General features: G+C 41.2%; 1 protein-coding gene and 1 long non-coding RNA gene across 7 annotated transcripts in view; one reads left to right on the forward strand and one right to left on the reverse strand.

Annotated features, from left to right (window-relative positions):
- LOC309645400 overlaps nucleotides 1–23960 on the forward strand; it is a 253464-nt gene that overhangs the window by 149086 nt on the left and 80418 nt on the right. The gene's annotated exons all lie outside the window — the stretch shown is intronic.
- PHF20 (PHD finger protein 20) overlaps nucleotides 1–23960 on the reverse strand; it is a 136841-nt gene that overhangs the window by 52665 nt on the left and 60216 nt on the right. For 5 of the 6 annotated variants that reach the window (XM_082430124.1, XM_082430125.1, XM_082430126.1 and 2 more), the window contains 4 exons: nucleotides 22996–23383; nucleotides 18596–18709; nucleotides 17495–17683; nucleotides 16127–16306 (listed from right to left, as the gene is read on the reverse strand). In XM_082430124.1, coding sequence (XP_082286250.1) covers nucleotides 16127–16306; nucleotides 17495–17683; nucleotides 18596–18709; nucleotides 22996–23383 — 871 coding nt within the window. The remainder of the gene's footprint in view (nucleotides 1–16126; nucleotides 16307–17494; nucleotides 17684–18595; nucleotides 18710–22995; nucleotides 23384–23960) is intronic. The other variant, XM_082430129.1, reaches the window with a different exon arrangement.

Consider the following 23960-nt stretch of genomic DNA (forward strand, 5'->3'; position numbering starts at 1 on the left):
TCTGAATTCCCATAAGTACTTCATGGAAAACAAATCTTGTAGTATCTGTCCCTTTCTATTTGTATTACAGTTAGTTCTGTTCATTCTTTATTCTAAAATACTGAACTGAGGAATGTGCTCCATTCTTTACTCTTACAGTACTCCTCTCAGCATACTACTACTTCAAACAAGAGAGTTAGCCTCTCCAAGACAGTTTCCTTATCATTAAATGGGAATAAAAATACTTATTTCACAAGGCTCCCACATGTTTCCATGAGGTATTAGAAGAGAAAGCCTATTACTAACTGCAATAGGTTACTTGAACATTAGCTGTCATCTGGGTTGGCACTGACCTCACAGTTGTTTGCTTCCAACAAAGTTATGCATAATCCCAGCCAGGGATCCATGTACCAGGGCACGACCTTAAAAAATTTAACATCTAATTGCCCCACTTTATTAATCAAACACTGAGGTGTTAGCGGTAATTAATAAAAGCACAACAGGAACAGCAAAATGATGCAACCAGTAAAAATGTTTTACATTTTAAAAGTAAGAATTTTAAAACAGAATATGCACAGCATAACCATGCTAAAGAAAACCCTCAAAAGAAACAGTTTCAGCAAAACAAAATTATATATAAGAATAACATATAAAATAGTGTATTTTTTGTTTAGAATTGTAAGAATATAAACAATGGTACCCATTTTGCATATGAGATTTCAAGGTAAAAAAAAATTGATTTTTTTCCCTATTCTTCCATGTTATAATACCCATATTATTTCACAGTAGAAAGAATACAATTCTTTTATATATTATATTACACTCCTCCCCAGAATGGTGTTCCTGTGACAAAAGAAACATGGTGAGGGAAGCATGGTCAAGCAACCAAGAGAGTCAATGGTTGCCAAAAGGGCCTGCTGGCCACAGTCTACAAAAATTCCAAGTCTCACACACGGTGTCTATTTCCCAATGGGAGGACAGGTCATTTGGAACATACGTCACTGATGGCACCAGCTAAATGACATCATCCACTCTAGGGATACTATGGTCCTTTGTCAACATGAGAGCAGTTACTAGGTGACAAAGGGCAGAAAATATGTAAATAAAATCCTCCAGGGAGTGGGACTTCCCTGGTGGTCCAGTGGTTAAGACTCAGTGCTTCCAATGCAGGGGACCCGGATTCAATCCCTGGTCAGGGAACTAGATCTCGCATGCCACAACTAAAGATCCCGCGTGCCGCAACTAAAGACCCGGCACAGCCAAATAAAAAAAAAAAAAAAAAAAAAAATCCTCCAGGGAGCCTGGTTCAAAAGCCAGGGGTAATCAAATTATCCTTGGGATAGAGGGTAAACTACTGAAACCAATTTATTTTTGTTTTAGAAAGTAGTATGGAAATCAGTATTTGCAAGTAGTTATGGGTATTACCATTTAAATGCTGTGCTCTTCCTCATGTTGAACAGATTTTTGTACGGAAGAATTGAGGCAAAGCATAGAGCTCTATCCTAGGCTCCCAGGCTCAAAATCCCAAGTCACCCTCTGCTCTTGCCTCTCCCAAATTACTACTATACCTTGGTATATGGGGGGAAAAATGGTCCACAGAATTTGAATTTGCTTTTAATAATGGCATAACTCTAAGGAATGTTTTTTTTTGGGGGGGGGAAGGGTAGAAATAGACTATAAAATGTCTCTTAATAATCCTGCCTCCTGGTATTCATGCCCATGTGTAATCCCCTCTCCTTGAGTGTGGGCAGGACCTATAACTTGCCTCTAATGAATAGGCAAAGGTGACAGCATGTCACTTTCATAATTATGTTATGTAAGATTGTAACACCCATCTTACTAGTAGGCACTCTCCCTTGAGGGCTAGATGCAATAAGCTGCTATGTTGTGACCTACTCTATGGAGAAGCCCATGTGGCAAGGAACTGAGAGCGCCCACAAAAAAACTGTAGCTCTTGGGACTTCCCTGGTGGTGCAGTGGTTAAGAATCCGCCTGCCAATGCAGGGGACATGGGTTTGAGCCCTGGTCCAGGAAGATCCCACATGCCGCGGAGCAACTAAGCCCATGCGCCACAACTACTGAGCCTGTGGTCTAGAGCCCGTGAGCCGCAACTACTTAAGCCTGCACACCTAGAGTCCGTGTTCCGCAACAAGAGAAGCCATGGCAAAGAGAAGCCCACGCACCGCAAGGAAGAGTAGCCCCCGCTCACTGCAATTAGAGAAAGCCTGCGTGCAGCAACGAAGACCCAACGCAGCCATAAATAAACAGAAAGAAAAGAAAGAAAGAAGAGAGGGAGGGAGGGAGGAAGGGAGGAAGGGAGGGAGGAAGAAGAGTATTTAAAAAAAAAAACAACTGTAGCTCTCAGTCTGACAGCCTGCAAGGAACTGAATGCTGCCAACAACCATGTGAGCCTGGAAGCAGACCCCTCCCCAGTAGATTTTTCAGATGAGAACACAGCCCTGGCCAACCCCTTGATTTCAGCCTTGCAGAGAACCCTGTTAAGCTGTGCCTAGACTCCTCAACCCACAGAAACTGTGAGAAAATAAATATGTTGTTTTAAGCTACTACGTTTGTGGCAATACTGTCACACAGCAATAGATAACACAGAGTAGGATCAGAAGCTCTCGTTTTCTATTTGCTGGGGCAATGCTTTATACTTTCCCTTTTATGATAAGCATATATCACCTTTATAATAAAAAAGGTTTTTAAACTATGTTTTCTGAAACTTGGCTTAGAAATAATGTCCTATATAACCCCCCCCTTTTTAAAAATTTATTTTATTTATTTTTGGCTGCGTTGGGTCTTCGTTGCTGCATGTGGGCTTTCTCTAGTTGCAGCAAGCGGGGTCTACTCTTTGTTGTGGTGCACGGGCTTCTCATTGTGGTGGCCTCTCTTGTTGTGGAGCACGGGCTCTAGGCATACGGGCTTCAGTAGTTGTTTTGTATACCCATTGCCAGTACCTCAAAAACCTCACAGTTGGATTGACTATGATGATGGTATTCACTCTGGCTGGCAATACTCAGTCTGGAATTCTAAGCCCATGTCAATCTAAGCACCATCTTGCTTTCCAAACTCATCTCCCATTAATTAATCCACAACGAGCCCTCAGCAGCTGCCCCAGCCAGCAACTGCTTCATGCTCTCATAGCTTGCACCTCTGCTCAGGCTGTGCCCGCTCCCTGCCATTCCTCACTGCCTCAGCCAACTCTTTACTTCCACTCAGACCTAGCTCACTCCGAATGCAAGAAGGCATCCAGATGGCCCTGGCTCTCAGGGACCACATGCTATCAACTCCTGGCACAAATGACTATCTACTGCACCCCACCTTTAGCACTGTGGATCTGTTCCTGGATCTGCTGTTTGTCACTTCTCCAGACAGAGGATAAGGCTCATCGTCTTGTGTTTCCTCAGCAGTGACCCCTAATACAGTTGGTATTCTTGTCAACAAAGACACCACATGACCCCAGTAGTTTAATACTTTTTGACATGTACTTGAAATTCTATAATGAATAAAACTTTTTTCAGGTCTGTGAAGGAATAACTTTCTCTGCTGTAAAGCAACAAAAAGCAACCAAAGAGAAATGTAAACAGATTTAAATATTCACAGTTAGTCCAGTCAAATGTTTAGAATAAAAAAATAACAAAATGTCCATAAACAGAGGAACAGTTAAATAATTTATGGGAAGTCTGCACTATGTAATCCTAATCAGTCATTTAAAAGAATGAAGTAGCTCTGTACTTACTGATACTGATATGGATAATCTCAAGATACACTGTTAAATGAAAACAGGAAGTTGCCCAGTACATACTGTATGGCCCCATGCATGGTTACAGAGGGGGAAAAAGCTATTATGAAAATGCATAGAGGGACTTCCCTGGTAGCACAGTGGATAAGAATCCACCTGCCAATGCAGGGGACATGGGTTCGAGCCCTGGTCTGGGAAGATCCCACATGCCGCAGGGCAACTAAGCATGGAATCTGGTTGAACATACACAGGAATTCTTTCTATTATTTTTGAAATTTTTTATAAGTCTTAAATTATTTCAAAATAAAAACGTCTTTAAAATACATCTAAAAAATACTTTGAGGTCACAGAATAGCTAAGTGTGAGGAAAGCAACCCTGCCAAGGCTATCCACACTCAGCCCTCACAAAAATCACTGAGCATTTATTCCACAAGATGGCAGAGCTGCCTCAAATGCCAGAGGTGCTCCATATGCAGCTAACGCCCCTCTTCTGCTCTAGACTAGATAGTGTTGCCTTCCCAGCTCTTCCTCCTGCTGCCCAAGAGCCTCCTTCACACTAATTTCTCAGATCATGACTCCATCCCAAGTTAGAAATTCCAAGACTGGCACCAGCTCAGGACAGCAACCTCTAAACAGTGACTAAAACAGCAGCATCCTGGCCTCCAGGGGCCTCGCTGGATGTTTCTGAGGATGATCCCGCCCTCCTTCCTGCTTACTTACATAACACATTCCTGGTGAATGAGTTCTCAACAACCCCCCCTCTCTCCCAGCGATCTTTCTGGATGTCCTGTACTCACCACTAAGCCCATGTTCCAAAAAACACACCAGGAACACCATTCAGTTTCCAGATCAACACTTCCTCCCCCCTCAAATTAAAGAATTCCAAAGGCACCACCCTGCCTGAAGTACTGACATCACTTGTACCACACACTGCTCTTCTTAGTAGGCCACCCTACTAAGCCTCTTACTCAGAGTATACACATTGCTTTAACGAGTGCCACCGAGAGCAGTGCACAGTAGTGCAACCTCTCTAAAGGTAGGGACTGTGTTCACGTCACTTGATTTACATAGCACCCAGCATCTCATCACATGGCATTAGGTACTCAGTCAGAAGATGGGAGTCAGAATGACCCAGCTATTAGGAAATGTGCTACTCTAACTCGGGCTAAGTTACCCCTTCTTGCCAAGTACTAGGCTCTTCTATAAAACAAGGAGAAATAATAGTGAAAAATTAGAAATACCTTTAATGTCTTTCAGCAGTGGATAGTTAAATAAATTATGGAATACCCACCCAACAAAATAAATCATACGTAATCGTGAAAGAACTATGAACTGACATGGAAAAATACTATAAATTAAAATGACAAGCCATTGACTAATATAAGAATATGATTCTATTATTGTGTTTTTAAAAAACTACATGAGGGGCTTCCCTGGGGCACAGTGGTTAAGAATCCGCCTGTCAATGCAGGGGACATGGGTTTGATCCCTGGTCCGGGAAGATCCCACATGCCGCAGAGCAACTAAGCCCATGCACCATAGCTACTGAGCCTGCACTCTAGAGCCCGTGAGCCCCAACTATTGAGCCCACACGCCACAACTACTGAAGCCCGCGTGCTCTAGGGCCCATGTGCCGCAACTACTGAGCTCGCGTGCTGCAACTACTGAAGCCCACGTGCCTAGAGCCCATGCTCAGCAACAAGAGAAGCCACTGCAATGAGAAGCCCGCACACCGCAACGAAGAGTAGCCCCTGCTCGCCACAACTAGAGAAAGCCTGCACGCAGCAACGAAGACCCAACGCAGCCAAAAATATATTTAAAAAAATAAATTTATTAAAAAAAAGCTACATGGGTATGTGTATGTTTGCATATGAGCAGAACCATGTGTGGAAGGATGGAAGACCACACATCAAACTGTTCCATGGTTCCTTCAAGAGTGAGAAGAGTAAGGGAGGACTTTTCACCTTTTGTTCCCTTTTACTTAGTTTTAATTTTTCCTAGCATATATTGGTTTTGAAATATACAGGGGGGAAAAAACCCAGCAAAATGACTCTTCATATAATAATTTTTTTTAAAATAAATTTATTTATTTATTTTTGGCTGTGTTGGGTCTTCGTTGCTATGTGCGAGCTTTCTCTAGTTGCGGTGAGCGGGGGCTACTCTTCATTATGGTGCGCGGGCTTCTCATTGTCGTGGCTTCTCTTGTGGCAGAGCACAGGTTCTGGGCACGAGGGCTTCAGTAGTTGTGGCATGTGGGCTCGGTAGTTGTGGCTTGAGGGCTCTAGAGTGCAGGCTCAGTAGTTGTGGCACACAGGCTTAGTTGCTCCATAGCATGTGGGATCTTCCCGGGCCAGGGTTCGAACCCATGTCCCCTGCATTGACAGGCGGATTCTTAACCACTGCACCACCACGGAAGCCCTAATAATTTTTAAATAAGGGTCCTAACTGCCTTTACATCACAGTAGTTGTGAAAATTCATCAAGAAGTAGTACTTATAAAGAATTAGTATTCCTTAGTGTTCTAATTATGAAAAATCAAATCTAAATTTTAAAAATCATCATTAAATAAAACCTTTCATTGCTGTCTCCTTATGACTCAAAAGTGATGACCATACTAAGTGCACACAGTCTGTGATGATCTTAAGTTCCTGCCATGTTGTTTTTCAATGAAGAATACTAATGATTAACTGATGTGATTTAACTTTTAATATCTTAGAAAATATTAAAATACCTTTTCACCTTAATTTTCAAAATAGATTCTTTATCTGATCATATACGTTGGAAAAGAATCACTGCATCAAAATATAGGACTTACTTGAAATTTTGTTTGGAAAAACAGTTGTCAACATTATTGCAGATCTAGAAATGCTTAAGTTGGACAATGATCAATCAATAATGCTATTCACCACTAGTCAACTGGAAGTATCCAGAACAATCCATTCATTCATTCATTCATTCATTCATTTATTTATGGCTGTGTTAGGTCTTCGTTGCTGTGCGCAGGCTTTCTCCAGTTGTGATGAGCAGGGGCTACTTTTCGTCACTGTGCGCAGGCTTCTCATTGTCATGGCTTCTCTTGTTGCAGAGCACAGGCTCTAGGCACGCAGGCTTCAGTATTTGTGGCACTTGGGCTCCGTAGTTGTGGCTCGTTGGCTCTAGGAGCGCAGCCTCAGTAATTGTGGCACACGGGCTTAGTTGCTCCACGGCATGTGGGATCTTCCCAGACCAGGGCTCGAACCCGTGTTTCCTGTGTTGGCAGGTGGATTCTTAACCACTGCACCACCAGAGAAGCCCCAGAACAATCCATTCGTATAAGTAAGTGTCTCTCTGAGGTCAAGGAGATAACTTATTCATCTTTCTGTGTTTTCATAAACGATTCCAGCTTTCCTCTCACCCCCCTCCAAAGTTTTGGTACCTAAGAAATGCTCAAGCAATTGCTGAATGAATGATCTGATGATAAATGTTACCCACTAACTGACAGATGAAATAAGTTTTCCAATGGATCCATTTGCTCTGGCTGGGAATAAAAGGTATTCAATAAAAGTGTGCTGAGGGATGTCCCTGGTGGTCCAGTGGTTAAGACTCTGCGCTTCCAATGCAAGGGGCGCAGGTTCAGTCCCTGGTCGGGGAACTAAGATCCCACATGCTGCAACGGCACGACCAAGAAAGTATAAAAAAAATAATAATAATAAGTGTTCTAAATGAAAGCCCAGAGGTGAGAGTGTACCTGCTGTGCTTGCAGGATAGCAAGAAGGCCTATGGCTGGAGCAGAGACAGCAGGAAAGAGAGAGACTGAGGAAAGATGAAACTGGAGAGGTTACAGGTGGCCAGAAGAAGCAGGGCCACTGCGGGCCAGAGTAAGGACCTGAGGCACTCACTCATGACCAGATACCAACAGTTCTGGGTGGTGGGAAACATGAATGTTAGTTTCATTGTTCTTGTACTTTTCTAGATTTCTCTACAAATTTATGAATATAAAAAAGCAACTTACCAAAAAAGAAAGTGCTGAATGAAGACAAGATCACTTCCATAAATGAGGTAAAAGGTGCCAATGAAATCCCTGGTGGAGTTTGAATAAGGTCCTGATTTTGATAATTGTGGTAATAACATAAGAGAATGTCCTCATTTTTTAGGAAATATACATCAAAATATTCAGGGGTAAAAGTCTGCAACTTATTGTCAAACAATTCATAAAAAAATACTTCAAAATGCCTTAAGGCCACAGAACAGCTAAGTAGGAGGAAAGCAACCTTACCAACAGAGATCCAAGTGAACATTTGATGGCTATCTCCCTATCCTGCAAACGAAGCATTTCCAATAGCTCCATAAACAAAAAAGCAACTCAAAGCAACTGACCTCAGTTTGGCAGCAACTTACCTGCTCAGCCTTAACCCACTTCAGGAAGCCTGCAATTAAGTCAGAAAGCACACTTAATAGTCTCAGAAAACATCCTATGATTATGCTGTTGATACTGCTCTGCCTCCATCTCCAAATACCTAAGTGATACTCATCCGTCAAGGCCCTGTGCAAGTTCCATATTCTTCCACCCCTGCCCCCAAACCACCAACCTAAATATCACCTCTCTCCATAGTCAGATAAAAAGAGCATTTAATGAACACTAAGACCAAGAGTGCCCCATTCACTGACAGCAGAGCTCCCAGGCATATAGTAAGGGCTCAACAAGCTAATCCTGAGTTCAACTTCCATGTGGCAGGCACACATTATCACTGTCAGTTTTCTCTCCCATAGTTTTAAGTATTTCTCATGACACCACCTTAACTGTCTCTCTTGTAATGCAGGTACCTGCAGTCTTATTCATTCCTCTGGACAGCAAGACCTACAAGGACATTGACCAGATGTCTCATTCATTTATCTAACCCCCAGAACAATGAATTCTCAGCCAATGTTCCACCACTATATGTCTGATGACAGACCAAAGACACTCCCAACTCCCCAAACTACAATGGCTATAGGTCAATGACTCTCCTACTCAAGAAAACATGGAAGAACACAAGTGTCTGAAACCTAAACTATTATAAGCATTACACTAAACCGGACCATGTTAATTTAAAAATAAATCATTTGCAAGAACTATTATAGGCATTACACTGAAACTAACCTGGTTAATTTACAAGTCAATCATCTGTAAACGTTTAATAATTCAGTGACAAATAACTTCCTATTCATTTTATAACTGACAACATAACAATGGGACACTACACCTGGTGGTAGTATCCCATTTCTAACAGGTATTTAGTTTAAAAAAAAAAAAAAATTAGCTGAATAAGCCTGTACTTCTATTGGGTCTTCTCTCTTGTTCAGTCTATGGTTCATGTAGAACATTCACAAATGACACAGCTTAGAAGAGAGTCTGGCACTTAGTAGGTACTTGTTAAATATTCCCTGACTGAAATGAATGAATGGACGGCAGCCCATTTTCCAACAGCCCTGGTTATCTGTGAATGACCAAATAGGCTGGTCCCAGATTTAGAGACTAATCTGAGATCGCAACTTCTAAGGGCATCTATTCTAATTTCTGTTTTACAGAATAAACAAATGCTTACCCAAGTAGAACAATTTCAACTGCATTCCCCTCTGGCACTTAAGTCATGAAAGCAAATAGCTTAGAGCCTACTCCAAAAGAGAACAGCAATGAGATCCATGCTGCTTTTCCTCCTCATAGCTCAAGATCCAGGTAATTGGACCATTACCATTACTATACACTCTCTTGGAAAATGGGCAAGTGCTTCAGTTAGTTGCAGTGGTTTCAAAATTATTCCCCAGAAAATCCTATGTGCATCATAAAGAAGCAAGACAACAAGAAATCTTCCCATCATCTTTCCCAAGACACCTGTGCCACCCTCACTTTACCTTATTTCCATCTTCTCCACAAACCAGAGATGCAGCTAAATTAACTGACATGAGACAGAAACTGTATGTGTGTGAAAACTTTAAAACAAGCACTGGGATTTAGCCTCTGACCTAGTCCTCTCACTCATCTCATCGGCTCAGCATATTTCCTAGTGGCATAGGAATAATTCATTTCCAATTTCAAGTGATGTCTAATGTAACACCACCCTTAAGACAGCAAAATGAAGAGCTTAGTCTGCTGAGTTAAGGGGCATGGCTGTCATAGAGAGTTATCCATGCCAAAACATGGACTACTAAATTCTGAGATGAAATTTCCACCAAATCTGCCCATCAAGTCTAGTAATTTCCCCCACAGGAGAGAAAGCAGGCTGAGGAGAGGAGCCCTGCCACTGAGAGGAGGCTCAGCAAGAAAGGAGAGAGCCCTTGTATCCACAAGCTCACATGGCTGAGGCATAACACTCTGGACCCAGTGGAACAGAAGACCAACATAAAGGCACCAGGGATGAGTCAGGAATGATACTTGAGTACTTTCAGTTTACTATTTTCAAAGAACTGCTCTGCCACTGAATTTATGTTAACTACACAGAATCTGATCAAGACCAAAAAAAAAAGAAGCAGAAGAAAAAGAAGGGGACCTCGTGGTGGTCCAGTGGTTAAGAATCTGCCTGCCAATGCAGGGGACAAGGGTTCGATCCCTGGTCTGGGAAGATCCCACATGCCGCGGAGCAACAAAGCCCGTGCGCCACAACTACTGAGCCCCCATGCTACAACTACTGAAGCCCGAGCACCTAGAGCCCGTGCTCCGCAGCAAGAGAAGCCACCGCAATGAGAAGCCCGAGCACCGCAACGAAGAGTAGCCCCTGCTCACCGCAACTAGAGAAAGCCCGCACACAGCAACGAAGACCCAACAGAGCCAAAAATAAATAAATAAATAAATAAATAAATTTATTTTTAAAAAAAAGAAGAAAATCTGCCCCTCCAATCTAAATTGAAATTATCCAAACAGAATTATGCAATTCTGTAGACACATAGTCTTTACAGTATAAAACTCTTATTAAAAAAAATATTTAAATGTCATTAACATTTTAACACTGTAAAATTTTCTATTTATAATTTAAATTACCTTTTTTTTTTTTTTTTTTTTTGCCATGCGCACAGCTTACAGGATCTTAGTTCCCCAAACAGGGATCGAACCCAGGCCACAGCAGTGAAAGCGCTGAGCCCTAACCACTGGACCAAATTTAAATTACTCTTAATGTTTGAAATTTGCCTTTCCAGAAGAAAGGCAAAGAATTTCAAACCTTACATTTAATACTAAATATAAATCTAATTTATATATTTAATAAAACACAAATGAGTATATAAGTGTATAGATTTCATGACAGCTTATATTAAATAAAGTCACAAGTAGGTAGTGTCAAAATACAGAATCACTAAATATTCAACTGACTACCTTCTCTCCATTTCAAATAGCCTAATAAGAGATGTGCTACATCCTCTATTCATATAGTTTCATCTACTGGAATACCTAAGCCTCATGTGTTATTCATGGGACAGTGCTATATATCCATCAAGATTCAGCTTAGGGGCTTCCCTGGTGGCGCAGTGGTTGAGAGTCTGCCTGCTAATGCAGGGGACACGGGTTCGAGCCCTGGTCTGGGAAGATCCCACATGCCGCGGAGCAACTAGGCCCGTGAGCCACAATTGCTGAGCCTGCGCGTCTGGAGCCTGTGCTCCACAACAAGAGAGGCCACGACAGTGAGAGGCCCGTGCACCGCGATGAAGAGTGGCCCCCACTTGCCACAGCTGGAGAAAGCCCTCGCACAGAAGCGAAGACCCAACACAGCCATAAATAGATAAATAAATAAATAAAAAGACTTTCTCTCTATTTTACTCTTTAAAAAAAAAAAAGATTCAGCTTAAACGTCATGCCTCCCAGGCAGGCACTAAGTCTGACTGATCTTCCACCACTGATGCTTATTAGCACAGCGCCCGTTACTCAGCAGGTCAACAGGACACTCTAACTGAACTGAGCAAAACAAGATACACAACCAGAGCTTCCACATCCATGTGTGCAGCATCTCTTCTCCCCTTTCAGGCCCTAACTACAGGAAGACAATTTCATTTAACCTCCACTATTTCCCTGAGTCTCTCACTAAAAGCTTGTCTGCACATTCTTCTCCAGGAACAATGCATGACCCACAAATCTCCACGAACAACGCGTGACCCACAAATCTCCACGAACAATGCGTGACCCACAAATCTCCACAAGTTTCTTCATTCTTCCTCTGGGCTCATACACACCCAGGAAGCTCTGCTCTGGGAACTACAGGGCCTATCCTCTCCACACAAGTGAAGGAAGAAAGTTACAGACCACCCAGGTTTACCAAAGGAACACTTCCCAGGTCCAGAACCAAGTCATCAACAGAATCTCATGAGTTTTGATTCCATAACTTGTTTCTGGCTAAATTTTCCAATAAGGCCATGTCTTCCCCCCATTAAATCTGCCTTAGTTCAGAATATAGCTGAGTCCACAAGAGGGCTATCCTACAAGCCCTTCAGCCTTCATGGGTATTTAGGAAACACCAGAATTTACCTATACTAATTCCCTTCTCCCCTATTCTACCTCTTTCAATTAATGATAAGTCAAACTTTACAAAATAAACAAATTTTTAAAGATGAATGTTGATCAAACCTTGGAACATGAGCCATGGGTAGAAGACATATTTTGATCTTATCAAGATTTTTAAAGGGTGACTTATATTATAATTAAAATGATTTTAATATGGAGTTTATAATATGGGAAAATGCATATGTAATAATACTGATTATACACATACTATGATCATAACTATATTTTTTAAATACTGAGGAAAAAAGAATGTAGATTTAAATTTTTTGATTTCAGTATTATGAAATACAATAAATAAAAATGACACCAATGTATGGGACTTCCCTAGTGGTGCAGTGGTTAAGAATCCGCCTGCCAATACAGGGGACATGGGTTCAAGCCCTGGTCCGGGAAGATCCCACATGCCGCGGAGCAACTAAGCCCGTGTGCCACAACTACTGAGCCTGCGTGCCACAACTACTGAGGTCTGCGTGCCTAGGGCCCCGCTCCACAACAAGAGAAGCCACCGCAATGAGAAGCCTGTGCACGACAATGGAGAGTGGCCCCCACTCGCCACAACTAGAGAAAGCCCACGTGCAGCAACAAAGACCCAACATAGCCAAAAATAAGTTAATTGACTCATAATAATAATAATAATAATATACAAAGGACACTTGGCAAATCAATAATAAAAACAAATAATCCTAGGGGAAGTGGGCAAAGAATATGAAAAGATAATTCACAAAAATAAATAAAAATATTCAATAAACATATGAAAAACTGCTAAACCTCATTTTAAAAAATACAACTTAAAAAGTAAAACCTTGTTTCTAATGTTAACATAAATTAAAGAAAATTCAAACGATGAATAGTATCCATAGATAGCAAGAACGTAGGGAAAACATACTCTACCATACTCTTAGTCATTATATAAAGTGGAATGGTCTTTTTGAAGGGTGATCTGTTGATGCAATTTAAAACTTGCATTCTGTTGAATCCAGCAATCACACTTACAAAACGTATCCTATAGGTCTATTCACCAAGCAGTCAAAACTAAATGTTCAAGGATTACCACTACATTATTGTTTGAAATACTTTCTTATTGCTCAGAAATAATCTAAATATCCATCAAAAGTGACCATTTATCACAAACATAACATTACCAAAACTAAGAGTTTGAATTACCAGTAACATCCAAATAGCTATTAATGCAACAAGCAATCACTACTTCAGAGAAAAAAATCCCTCTGTGTAGCCATGGATATGTACAACTTCCGAAACTGTGTGTCTATTATCATAAGGTAGAGTTTTCTCTTTCAGTAATGGTAGAAGACCTCATGTAGAAACAACCCTTTTGCTTACAACCATTATAAACTCTGGGGAAAAACTATAAAAAAACAAATATCTAAAGGCACTGAAGAGCAACAAAGAGAGGCAGAAACAGGAGTCGGATACTTGGAATAAGAGAAGGGCGCTAGGTGAGTTTCCCATTTTTCGAGGCTTTTCACCTAAAGGCAGGCTCCAGTAAGTAGCACTGTGTAGCTAAAACCCTTTACTCTTACTGGCTAAAGAAACAGAAGACAAAGTTCAGGGCAACTACAACAGCTAGAAAGTGAGGGGTAAAATCCTAGAAAGAAGAGAGCCACAAAAGGGTGGCCTCACTTAATGCATTTAAATTCTGTGTAAATCTATGGCTGATCTCTGAATGTACAGTTTCAAGAAGACCAACTAAGGCTCAAAGACTGAACGGAGGTTTCAGACACTGCCCGTTGCAGAGGAAAAGAACTTGGAGTTTGAGTTCAGCCAAATGAATTGCCCTTTAAAACAAAGAAATCATTATTCTTCAGAGGAACATAACATAATCCAAACTACAACTTACCACTCACAATGCACAGGATATAGTCCAAAACATTAGACATATAAAGAAAAGGGAAAGTGTCACCTATAGAGAAAAGTCAATCAATGGGGATTAACGTCAGGATAATCTAGATACTGGTAGACGGCACCAATTAAAACTATGTTCATGGGCTTCCCTGGTGGCGCAGTGGTTAAGAATCCGCCTGCCAATGCAGGGGCACAGGTTCAAGCCCTGATCCAGGAAGATCCCACATACCGTGGAGCAACTAAACCTATGTGCCACAACCTCTGAGGCCTGCGCTCTAGAGCCCACGAGCCACAACTACTGAAGCCCGCGCGCCTAGAGCCCATGCTCCGCAACAACACATATCTATATGTGCTTTACAGCACATATAGATACAATTCATGTCATAACTAGAGCATAAAAAGGGGGTGTTAATGGATTATACAACATTTTACATAAGGTGGTTCAACATTAACTCTAAATAAACCATGAAAAGGATATATATATATATATATATATATATATATCATAATGCCTAGAGTAACCTCTAAAACAAAGCTAAGAAGTACAGCTAAAAGCTAATAGATGAATTAAAATAGGATTTTAAAAAATTCAATTGACCTGAAAAAACAAGAAAGAAGAAAAAGAACAAAACATAGGATAAACAGAAAACAAAAAGCAAAATGGTAGACTTAAAAGCACCATATCAATAATTTCATTTAATGTAACTAAACACTGCAGTTAAAATCCAAACCCAACTATCTATCTATAAAAGACACACTTTGAACTTAAAGACATAGTTATATTGAAAGAAAAGTGATAGAAATAGATATACCATGCATACAGAAAGCAAAAGAAAGCTGGAGTACCTTTTTTGAAAGCTGGAGTAATATCAGACAAAGTACACTTCAAGTAAAAGACTATCACCAAAGCCAGAGTTATATTTCATATTACAAAGGGGACAACTCAGGAGTTCCCTGGTGGCCTAGTGGTTAGGATTCCAGACTTTCACTGCCACAGCCCAGGTTCAATCCCTGGTCGGGAACATCCCGCATGCCGCACGGCATAGCCAAAAACAAACAAAAACAAAAACAAAAAAGATTGAAATCCTGCAGAGTATGTTCTTTGACTATAATGGAATTACATTATAAATGGTAACAATAAGGTATCTATAAAATACTTCCCTGGTGGCACAGTGGTTAAGAATCTGCCTGCCAATGCAGGGCACACTGGTTTGAGCCCTGGTCCAGGAAGATCCCACATGCCGTGGAACCACTAAGCCCATGCACCACAACTACTGAGCCTGCACTCTAGACCCCACAAGCCACAGCTACTGAAGCCCACGCACCTAGAGCCCGTGCTCCACAACAAGAGAAGCCGCCGCAACGAGAGGCCCACTCACAGCAACAAAGAGTAGCCCCCGCTCGCCGAAACTTGAGAAAGCCCGTGCGCAGCAATGAAGACACGATGCAACCAAAAATTAATCAATTTAAAAACAAAAACAAACAAACCAATACTTGGAAATGAAACAACACACTTCTAAGTAACCCATAGTCAACAAATAAATCATAGATATTTTGAATTGAATGAAAATGAAAATACAACATACCAAAATTCGTAGGATGTAGCTAAAGCAGTGCTTAGTGGGAAATTTTATAACTTTAAATGCTCATATTGGAAAAGAAGAAAAATCTAAAATTAATGACCTATGTTGCTAGAAACATTTAAAGGAAGAAAACAATAAAGATCAAAACAGAAATCAATGACATTAAAAAAAAAAAAAACAAATAGAGAAAACTAAAGTAAAATGTTGGTTCTTTGAAATTATCGACAATAATCAATAAATCCTTAGCTATACTAATCAAGAAAAGAGAGGAAACCCAAATTACAATATCAGAAATGACATGTATACAGCATTTTAAAAATGTATATAGCATTAAAATAAGAAAATATTATTAATAAAAGGTGAAAAAAAATCATTAGGAAAATCCATTTTTTTTAGTTCACAATCAAAGGAGAAGCAAAAGTATAAGAAGAGGATGTTAACTCTAAATATGAACCTGCCACCGTAGAAATCTCTTGTAACTCAGCAAGGGGAGAAGCCGGTTCCGTTTTCATAGTGTTTTCTCCCATTGACTTGCAGTTCAACTCCAAGCCTGCAGGCCCCAGCCCATCCCCAATGGAGTGGCAAGTTAGTGCAGATGAGACCTGGCCAGCTTCCAAAGGAGATTTCAACTGACCTAGAAGAAAAAAAGAAAGATTGGGGAACATACACATGTACATAATCTGAGAACCAAAAGTCCCACAAAAGACTGATAAAGGGGCTTCCCTGGTGGTGCAGTGGTTAAGAATCCGCCTGCCAATGCAGGGGACACGGGTTCGAGCCCTGGTCTGGGAAGAGCCCACATGCCACGAAGCGACTGGGCCCATGAGCCACATTGCTGAGCCTGCGAGTCTGGAGCCTGTGCTCTGCAACAAGAGAGGCTGCGATAGTGAGAGGCCCGCACACCGCGATGAAGAGTGGCCCCCACTTGCCGCAACTAGAGAAAGCCCTCGCACAGAAATGAAGACCCAACACAGTCATAAATAAATAAATAAATAAAATTTAAAAAAAAAAAAAAAAGAATCCACCTGCCAATGCAGGGGACACGGGTTCGAGCCCTGGTCTGGGAAGATCCCACATGCCATGGAACCACTAAGCCCATGGGCCACAACTACTGAGCCTGCACTCTACAGCCCGTGAGCCACAACTACTGAGCCTGCGCTCTTAGAGCCCGCAAGCCACAACTACTGAAGCCCGTGCTCCTAGAGCCTGTGCTCCGCAACGAGAAGCCATGGCAATGAGAAGCCTGTGCGCCTCAATGAAGAGTAGCCCCCACTCGCCACAACTAGAGAAAGCCCACGGGCAGCAACGAAAACCCAATGCAGCCAAAAATAATAAATTAATAAATAAATTTAAAAAAAAACTGATAAAGCCAGGGTCTTTTAGAGGAAACCATTCATTTCATGGCATACAAGAATACATTCACAGGTTCCAGCACACATAGCCAGGGCTGTGAGCGTATCAAAGAAGAAGGCTAATAAGAAGCTAAAGTGAAGGGAGGATCTGCTGGAAATATTAACAGAAAGGCAGAGGGACTGGAGTGAGATGGCATCAGAAAGACAGAGACAGAAACAGGGCTCTTCAAGCACTGTACCTCCAACCCAACATTCAGACATATATAAGCAAAACCAATCACAAATGCAAACAAAAGTTCGTCTATTAAATCTTCAGTGAAGAATGTAAGAAACACTGCAGCCAATTCAATAACTTGATTTCAAGACCATCTAAAACTTGTATAAGGCAGTACACAATGACAGATTTAGACTGGTTCTCACTAGACAGGGAGCATGCTGGCAAGACCATTCCAGAACAGACTCTGACTTACCTTCTTCAGACTCCTTGGTACCAGATGATGTGTTTTGCAAAGGATCAGTAGTAACCGTATCAACCAAATCTGATACAACCAAGTCAGGATCTAGGATCTCGTGGGTCCCATTAGTGGACAGCCTGGAGGACCGTCTCCTTGATAAGTCTTTGTCAGTGTTTTCCGAGTAGTTTTTTGACTTTTCCTGGGCTATAAACCATTAAGAGAGTTGTAGTCAAGAGACCTGAAGAAATAATTCTGCTACTACAGATTTCTGGACTGGCTGCCTCTATAAGGGCTTCAACCAGAGACTTCTGGAATATTAGATCAATGATGAAAGGAAATACCCTATCCTGGTTTATAGTTTTAAGTAAAGGCACAGTCCTTCTGCCAGGATATAATTTCCCTAATTTAAGGATTCATGATCTGAAAATATGTGCCAAGGTCATGTCCCAATCTTGACAAGTTTTATTTTGGGGCTTTCCAACGTAAAAGTCTGCATACTAACCTCCCAAGTCAGTGAGTTTACAGAGCCTTAGAGCCATCACAAAACTTTTCTGGAGCCAACAGGGTACTTTTAAAAAAAATCAATAAATAGTATTTTTTTAATGGAAGTGTAGTTGGTTTACAATGTTGTGATAGTTTCAGGTGTACAGCAAAGTGACAGTTTCAGGTATGTACATATATATATGTACATATGTATGTGTGTACATATGTATATATATTCTTTTTCAGATTCTTTTCCACTATAGGTTATTATAAGATATTGAATATAGTTCTCTGTACTATACAGTAAAATCAATAGATAGTATTTTTAAAGTTTCACTCAGCATATGAAATCCATCCCTTCCTAAGCCATTAAATTTCCAGTGGAATTCACATCAGATGTAGTTTATGGGTATAGAGACGACACTACTGACCCCACATTAACACAGCTTGTGCTTTGAGATTTATTTTTCCTCTAGCAGAACTCCTCTGATCCAACCACATCCCACTCACACTAGCCCCTGTGATTAAGGACAAGCATCAGCGCCTATAAGGAATAGGGGACAAGATGGACACAGGGGAATTAACCCAATGGATGTCAAGTTCTAGCCACACATACACAAACTGGAGACTCACATGAATTTTTGTCAAGCCGAGGACGCTTTAATGGGACTTCACTTCCTTTTGATATCTTCCGTCTTCTCAATTCCAATGTTATTGGTTGCAAAGTTTGAGAGTTTGAATCCACAGCTATAATGTATATAAAACCACACCAATATGTATGTAGTTTCTTAGTGACCAATCCTCATATTATATGTAAATAAAGCATATATATAAACATCCACACACATCCTTGCATGATAAATAGGCCCTCAAAGGGAATTCTTACTTAAGCCAAAAGGGAAAAAAAAAGTGAAATGGGTGAGATATTACTTCCTTTTAGGAGACGCAGACACCCTGCAGACTGACCTCCTGAATCTTTTTGGTTTCTCCTATGACCCAGCTCTATTCATATATTTATCTCCTGAAACCCTCTCTTTAAATACCCCAACGTGACTGCTTTAAAATATGAGGGTACAAAGGCAACAGAAAAGTCATTTTTATCACAATCAAATCTTCTTATCAAAATTTGGCTTATACAATACTCAGGAAATCCACCAGGCAGGCTAATTCTTAAAATGTGTACCCTGGGACTATGGTTTGATTATTATTTTCAACCTCTACTTACTAAATTGGTTAGCTTGGCATTGGTCCTAATTTTGAAGGACCAAAAAGAATGTCAACATTTACAACCTCTTAAAAACAATTCCAGAAAAATCTCAGGAGACTATGCCATATGATAGTCAGTGCCAGGCAAGGCTGCTTAACACTGGAAAATCCAGCCCTGACATAATTTAGCAGTGCAGAAGCTAAACCCTTAGATAGTATTCACTCTTTATTTTTATTTTTTTAATTATTTTTAAAAGTTAATTAATTAATTAATTTATTTTTGGCTGCGTTGGGTCTTCGTTGCTACGCGCGGGCTTTCTCTAGTTACAGCCAGCGGGGGCTACTCTTCATTGTGGTGTGCAGGCTTCTCATTACAGTGGCTTCTCTTGTTGTGGAGCAGGGGCTCTAGGCACGCAGGCTTCAGTAGTTGTGGTGCATGGGCTCAGTAGTTGTGGCTCCCGGGCTCTAGAGCACAGACTCAGTAGTTATGGTGCACGGGCTTAGTTGCTCTGTGGCATGTGGGATCTTCCCGGACCAGGAATTGAACCCATGTCCCCTGTATTGGCAGGCTGATTCTTAACCACTGTGCCACCAGGGAAGTCCCTCACTCTTTATTTTTAAACCTAACACTTAAGAAGTTCTCCCCCATGAGGAAAGGTGAGAATCCAAAAGGCAGGCAAAAGAAAAAAAACAAAAGAAAAGAAATAGTGGGGGACTTCCCTGGTGGCACAGTGGTTAAGACTCCGCCTGCCAATGCAGGGGACATGGGTTCAAGCCCTGGTCCGGGAAGATCCCACATGCTGCAGAGCAACTAAGCCCGTGCGCCACAACTACTGAGCCTGTGCTCTAGAGTCCGCATGCCACAACTACTGAAGTCCACACACCTAGAGCCCGTGCTCTGCAACAAGAGAAGCCACCACAATGAGAAGCCCACACACTGCAATGAAGAGTAGCCCCTGCTCGTTGCAACTAGAGAAAGCCTGTGCGCAGCAACGAAGACCCAATGCAGCCAAAAATTAATTAATTAATTAATTTAAAAAAAAAAAAAGAAAGAAAAGGAAAGAAATTGGGAAGCTTGAGGCAAAGGTAGGGCTGGGGGTCTGATGAGGTTGAAATGAGATAAAGCAGCAGCCAGGAGAAAGAAGAGGGAGGAAGGGAAGGAAATGGGAGGGGAAGGGGGAAGGGAGAGAAAAGACTCATCTAAGACCAGCAGCTTCAGACCTGCCATGTCAAATGGCCAAAGGAGACAGGGCAGAGCTCTGAGGAGGCAAACCTGATGAGAATGCTGAACTCTTTGGCTCTTCCTGTGTTCAATCTTCTCAATGGGCCAACATTATTTTGTTCCAAGGGTGGGAACTTGGAGATCACACACATTCCAAATTAAACACAAACAACCTTCCCCAAACAGCTCAGATCCTGTTCCAATAAGGTCTGTACAATCTAGAGAGCTCAAGACTCCACCGTGTCAATGAACTTATTCCAAGCAATTTTTAAAGGGGATTTGAACTATATATTAGATACTGGCAAACCTTCTTCACTTTGATACCACATACAAACTGGGGCTGACCATACAGAACTTCAGTGTTTCCCAAACTCTTATTACAGTAAGAATTATCTGGGAAGGTTGTTAACAATTAGCATTCCCAGATCCTGCTTCAGAAAATTCTGACTGGGGAGGAATGCCTCAGGGAAGTGTTAACAGTAAGCTTGGAAAACTCCAGTTCTCTATTAAATTGATCCTATCTGGTGTGAAATCCTACACTTAATAAAAAGGCCTGCTTATTATATCCCACATCTTAACACGGTACACTGCCCAGAGGTTTAAAACCTCCGGACTTTCTCAATTAGGGTTCCTCATTTGAAAACAGAACACAAAGGTAATTTTCTCAATTCTCCCAAGAGTGGTTTATCATTCTAGTATCACTCTCAATTTGCAGAAGTCAATTCATTAGAGGTCACAGATGCCTTGGGCATTAGAGCTTAATTCTCTCTTGGAACCCTACTGAGAAAGCCAATGAGGCCAGTGCTGTCCAGTAGACATATGAGAGCCATAAATGGAAGCCACATAGGTAATTTTCAATTTTTAGTTGTTACTTTAAGAAGTTTAAAAAAGTGAAATTAATTTTAAGAATATATTTTATTTAACCCAATACATCCAAAACATCATTCCAACATGTAGTCAATGTTTTTAAATTATTGAGATATTTTACATTCCTGGGTGTTTGTTTGTTTTGTTTTGTACTATTTGAAAACCAGTGTGGTTTTTTGTTTTGTTTTGGCCACGCTGCACAGCTAGCAGCATCTTAACTCCCCGACCAGGCATTGAACCCTCGGTGCTAAAAGTGCAGAGTCCTAACCACTGGACCACCAGGGAATTCCCTCCCTTGTGTATTTTACAAGTTACAGCCCATCTCAATTCAGAGTAGCCACATTTCAAGTGCTCAATAACCACAGGTGGCTAGCAGCTACCATATCGGACGGCACAGGTCTAGGCTCTAGTTAGGCACAGGGACAATTCCAGCATGCTCAGATCTTGAAAGTGAAACCCACTTATAACCACTGAAGTGGGAAGTGCCTTACTTCATCTGGGAAGATATCAATCTATTGTCTTATTTCATACCTTAAAATTAGAAGATGTAAGAAGGCTGTCTACTGGGAACGAGTACTAATACATTTATTTGAAGTAAATAAAGGTAGAGTTTTTGCCACAGAAATTAAGTCTGGTGTAGCTGTCTGGATTGATAGATAGGACTGGCTTTGCATTCTACATCATGAGGGAACAACAAATGAGCTAACTCTGTAGTTCCACAGTTCTGATGAGAATATATTTTGTCATATTTTATATTTTAAATTTACCTTTGGCAGCTTTTCAAACTTGTAAGAAAAAAACAGATATCACTTTTTTTGTTTTTGGCCTCACCACATATCGTGTGGGATCTTAGTTCCCCGACCGGGGATCGGACCCGCGCCCCCCTGCAGTGGAAGCGTGAAGTCTTAACTGCTGAACTGCCAGGGAAGTCCCCAGGTATCACTTTAAAACTAGGGGATTCACAGTTTTTCAATATTTATGTAAAGAACATGTAAACAAGAATGTCTGAAGGCCATTGCCAGATAATCACAGGCAGCGTTCAGTCTAGAGATCCTGGGGGTTCTTCACGCCACTCAGTCTAGAGAAGGAATGTTTGCCTTAGGAAGAAATTCAGGGTTTGTTTCTTTCTTGGCTATTCTAGAAGAATTCCATATTTCAACTTTTTAAAATAATTGTGTATTCTTCCCTAAATCCTCTAACCTTGACTCTACCAATTAGCCATCTCAGCTTTTTATTTAGACGGGGAAAATTTCTGATCCATAATCACTCTCCAGAGATCTCAATTTCAAATGTACCCATACCTTCCTAGGTCCAGTGTTCTTTCTTGTCGCCTCCTCCAGATGCCCACCCGTATTTACTTCTCCTTTGCCCTTTCATGTCGCTCATGAAAATGCTATTTCCTGATTCTACGTTCTAGTAAGCTTACTTAAAGTGAAATCATTTGAACTGGCAAAAGCAAAAGGCGTTAGTAGCTTATTAGGCTTTATCATATAAGCTGAAGTACCTAGTGAAGAGTTATCTGTCACCCCAGAAGCCCAGTCAAGAACATGTTTCCGAAACTTATGTTCACCTGGATATATGCCTCCCATAAAATTCAGCTCTATGGGCATGACTTGTTTTTAGATGACAGGATGATTCAAAGTCAGTCACAAAAACAAAGGCTTGAAGTACAGAAGTTATAAAGAACCACAAAGGACCACAGAAGAACACTCTGGCATTGCACGCTTGGGAAACTCACCAGTAGGAGCTATGGAAGGGGGTCTGCCTCGCTTTCTTTTTGGCTCCCTCAAGCTTTCTTGTGGACTCTTCACAATGTCATTTTCAGGTTTCTTATCCACTTGAGCATCTCCAGAATACTCTCTGTCATTTTCTGAAATGTTCTCCTTATCTTCCTTTTCGTTCTTGGGAAGGCTCTTCTCCGACACCTTCCCCTTTTCAGAACAGATTAACTTTCCTTCTTTATCAGGCTGTTTGGGTCTCTTTTCTGTCTTTAAGGCTTTGTCCTCTTTGTCTTTCTTCACATTGGCTGTGGCTTTTCTCTGCTCTTTAAACTTCTCTCGTTTATCAGGAGATGATGAAAGACTTTTGTGTTCTGTTTCTTTAGGCCTAGCATTACCCACAATATTCTAAAATGAGCAAAATAGTGATAAAACACACTTTGGGATTACTTGCAAATATAAAATCAGATTTTTTTTGTAAACTTATGAAGACAAAGAAATTAAAAGACGACATGTATCAGGTCACGTAATGGAAAGCACCACTGAAAATATACACCCATACTCTGAGGTTTGAAAACCCGTCCTAAGTTTAAAGAAAATAACAGCCATGTTCAATTCCTTCTGACACAATGCTATCTCCCTTTTGATTAGTAAGTCACTAAAAAATAATTAAAGGGACAGACAACTACCCCAGGGACCTCTTCTGGGAAGCAATCTTTTTGACAGAGATGCCTTCATGCCCCATCCGTCTCCTCCCAAGAATGACTACACTGACCCAGGGCCTTTCAGAGGCTGGCTCAGTTTGCCAGCAGATGCTGATGCCCTGTGTAGAGAAGAACCCAAACTGATAACTAGAGGCGAACCGGAAAGCTGTAAAGATTTTCCGTCTCAAAAACAGGGTCTTTGCTTCCTCTACTGGGTAAAGGCTGTGCTCAGTCGAACAAGCCACCTACTGCGTTCCTGAGCTACTGAGTTTTTGTCCATT

This window comes from Balaenoptera physalus, assembly GCF_965194825.1.
Source record: "Balaenoptera physalus genome assembly, chromosome: 16".
Classification (NCBI taxonomy): domain Eukaryota; kingdom Metazoa; phylum Chordata; class Mammalia; order Artiodactyla; family Balaenopteridae; genus Balaenoptera; species Balaenoptera physalus.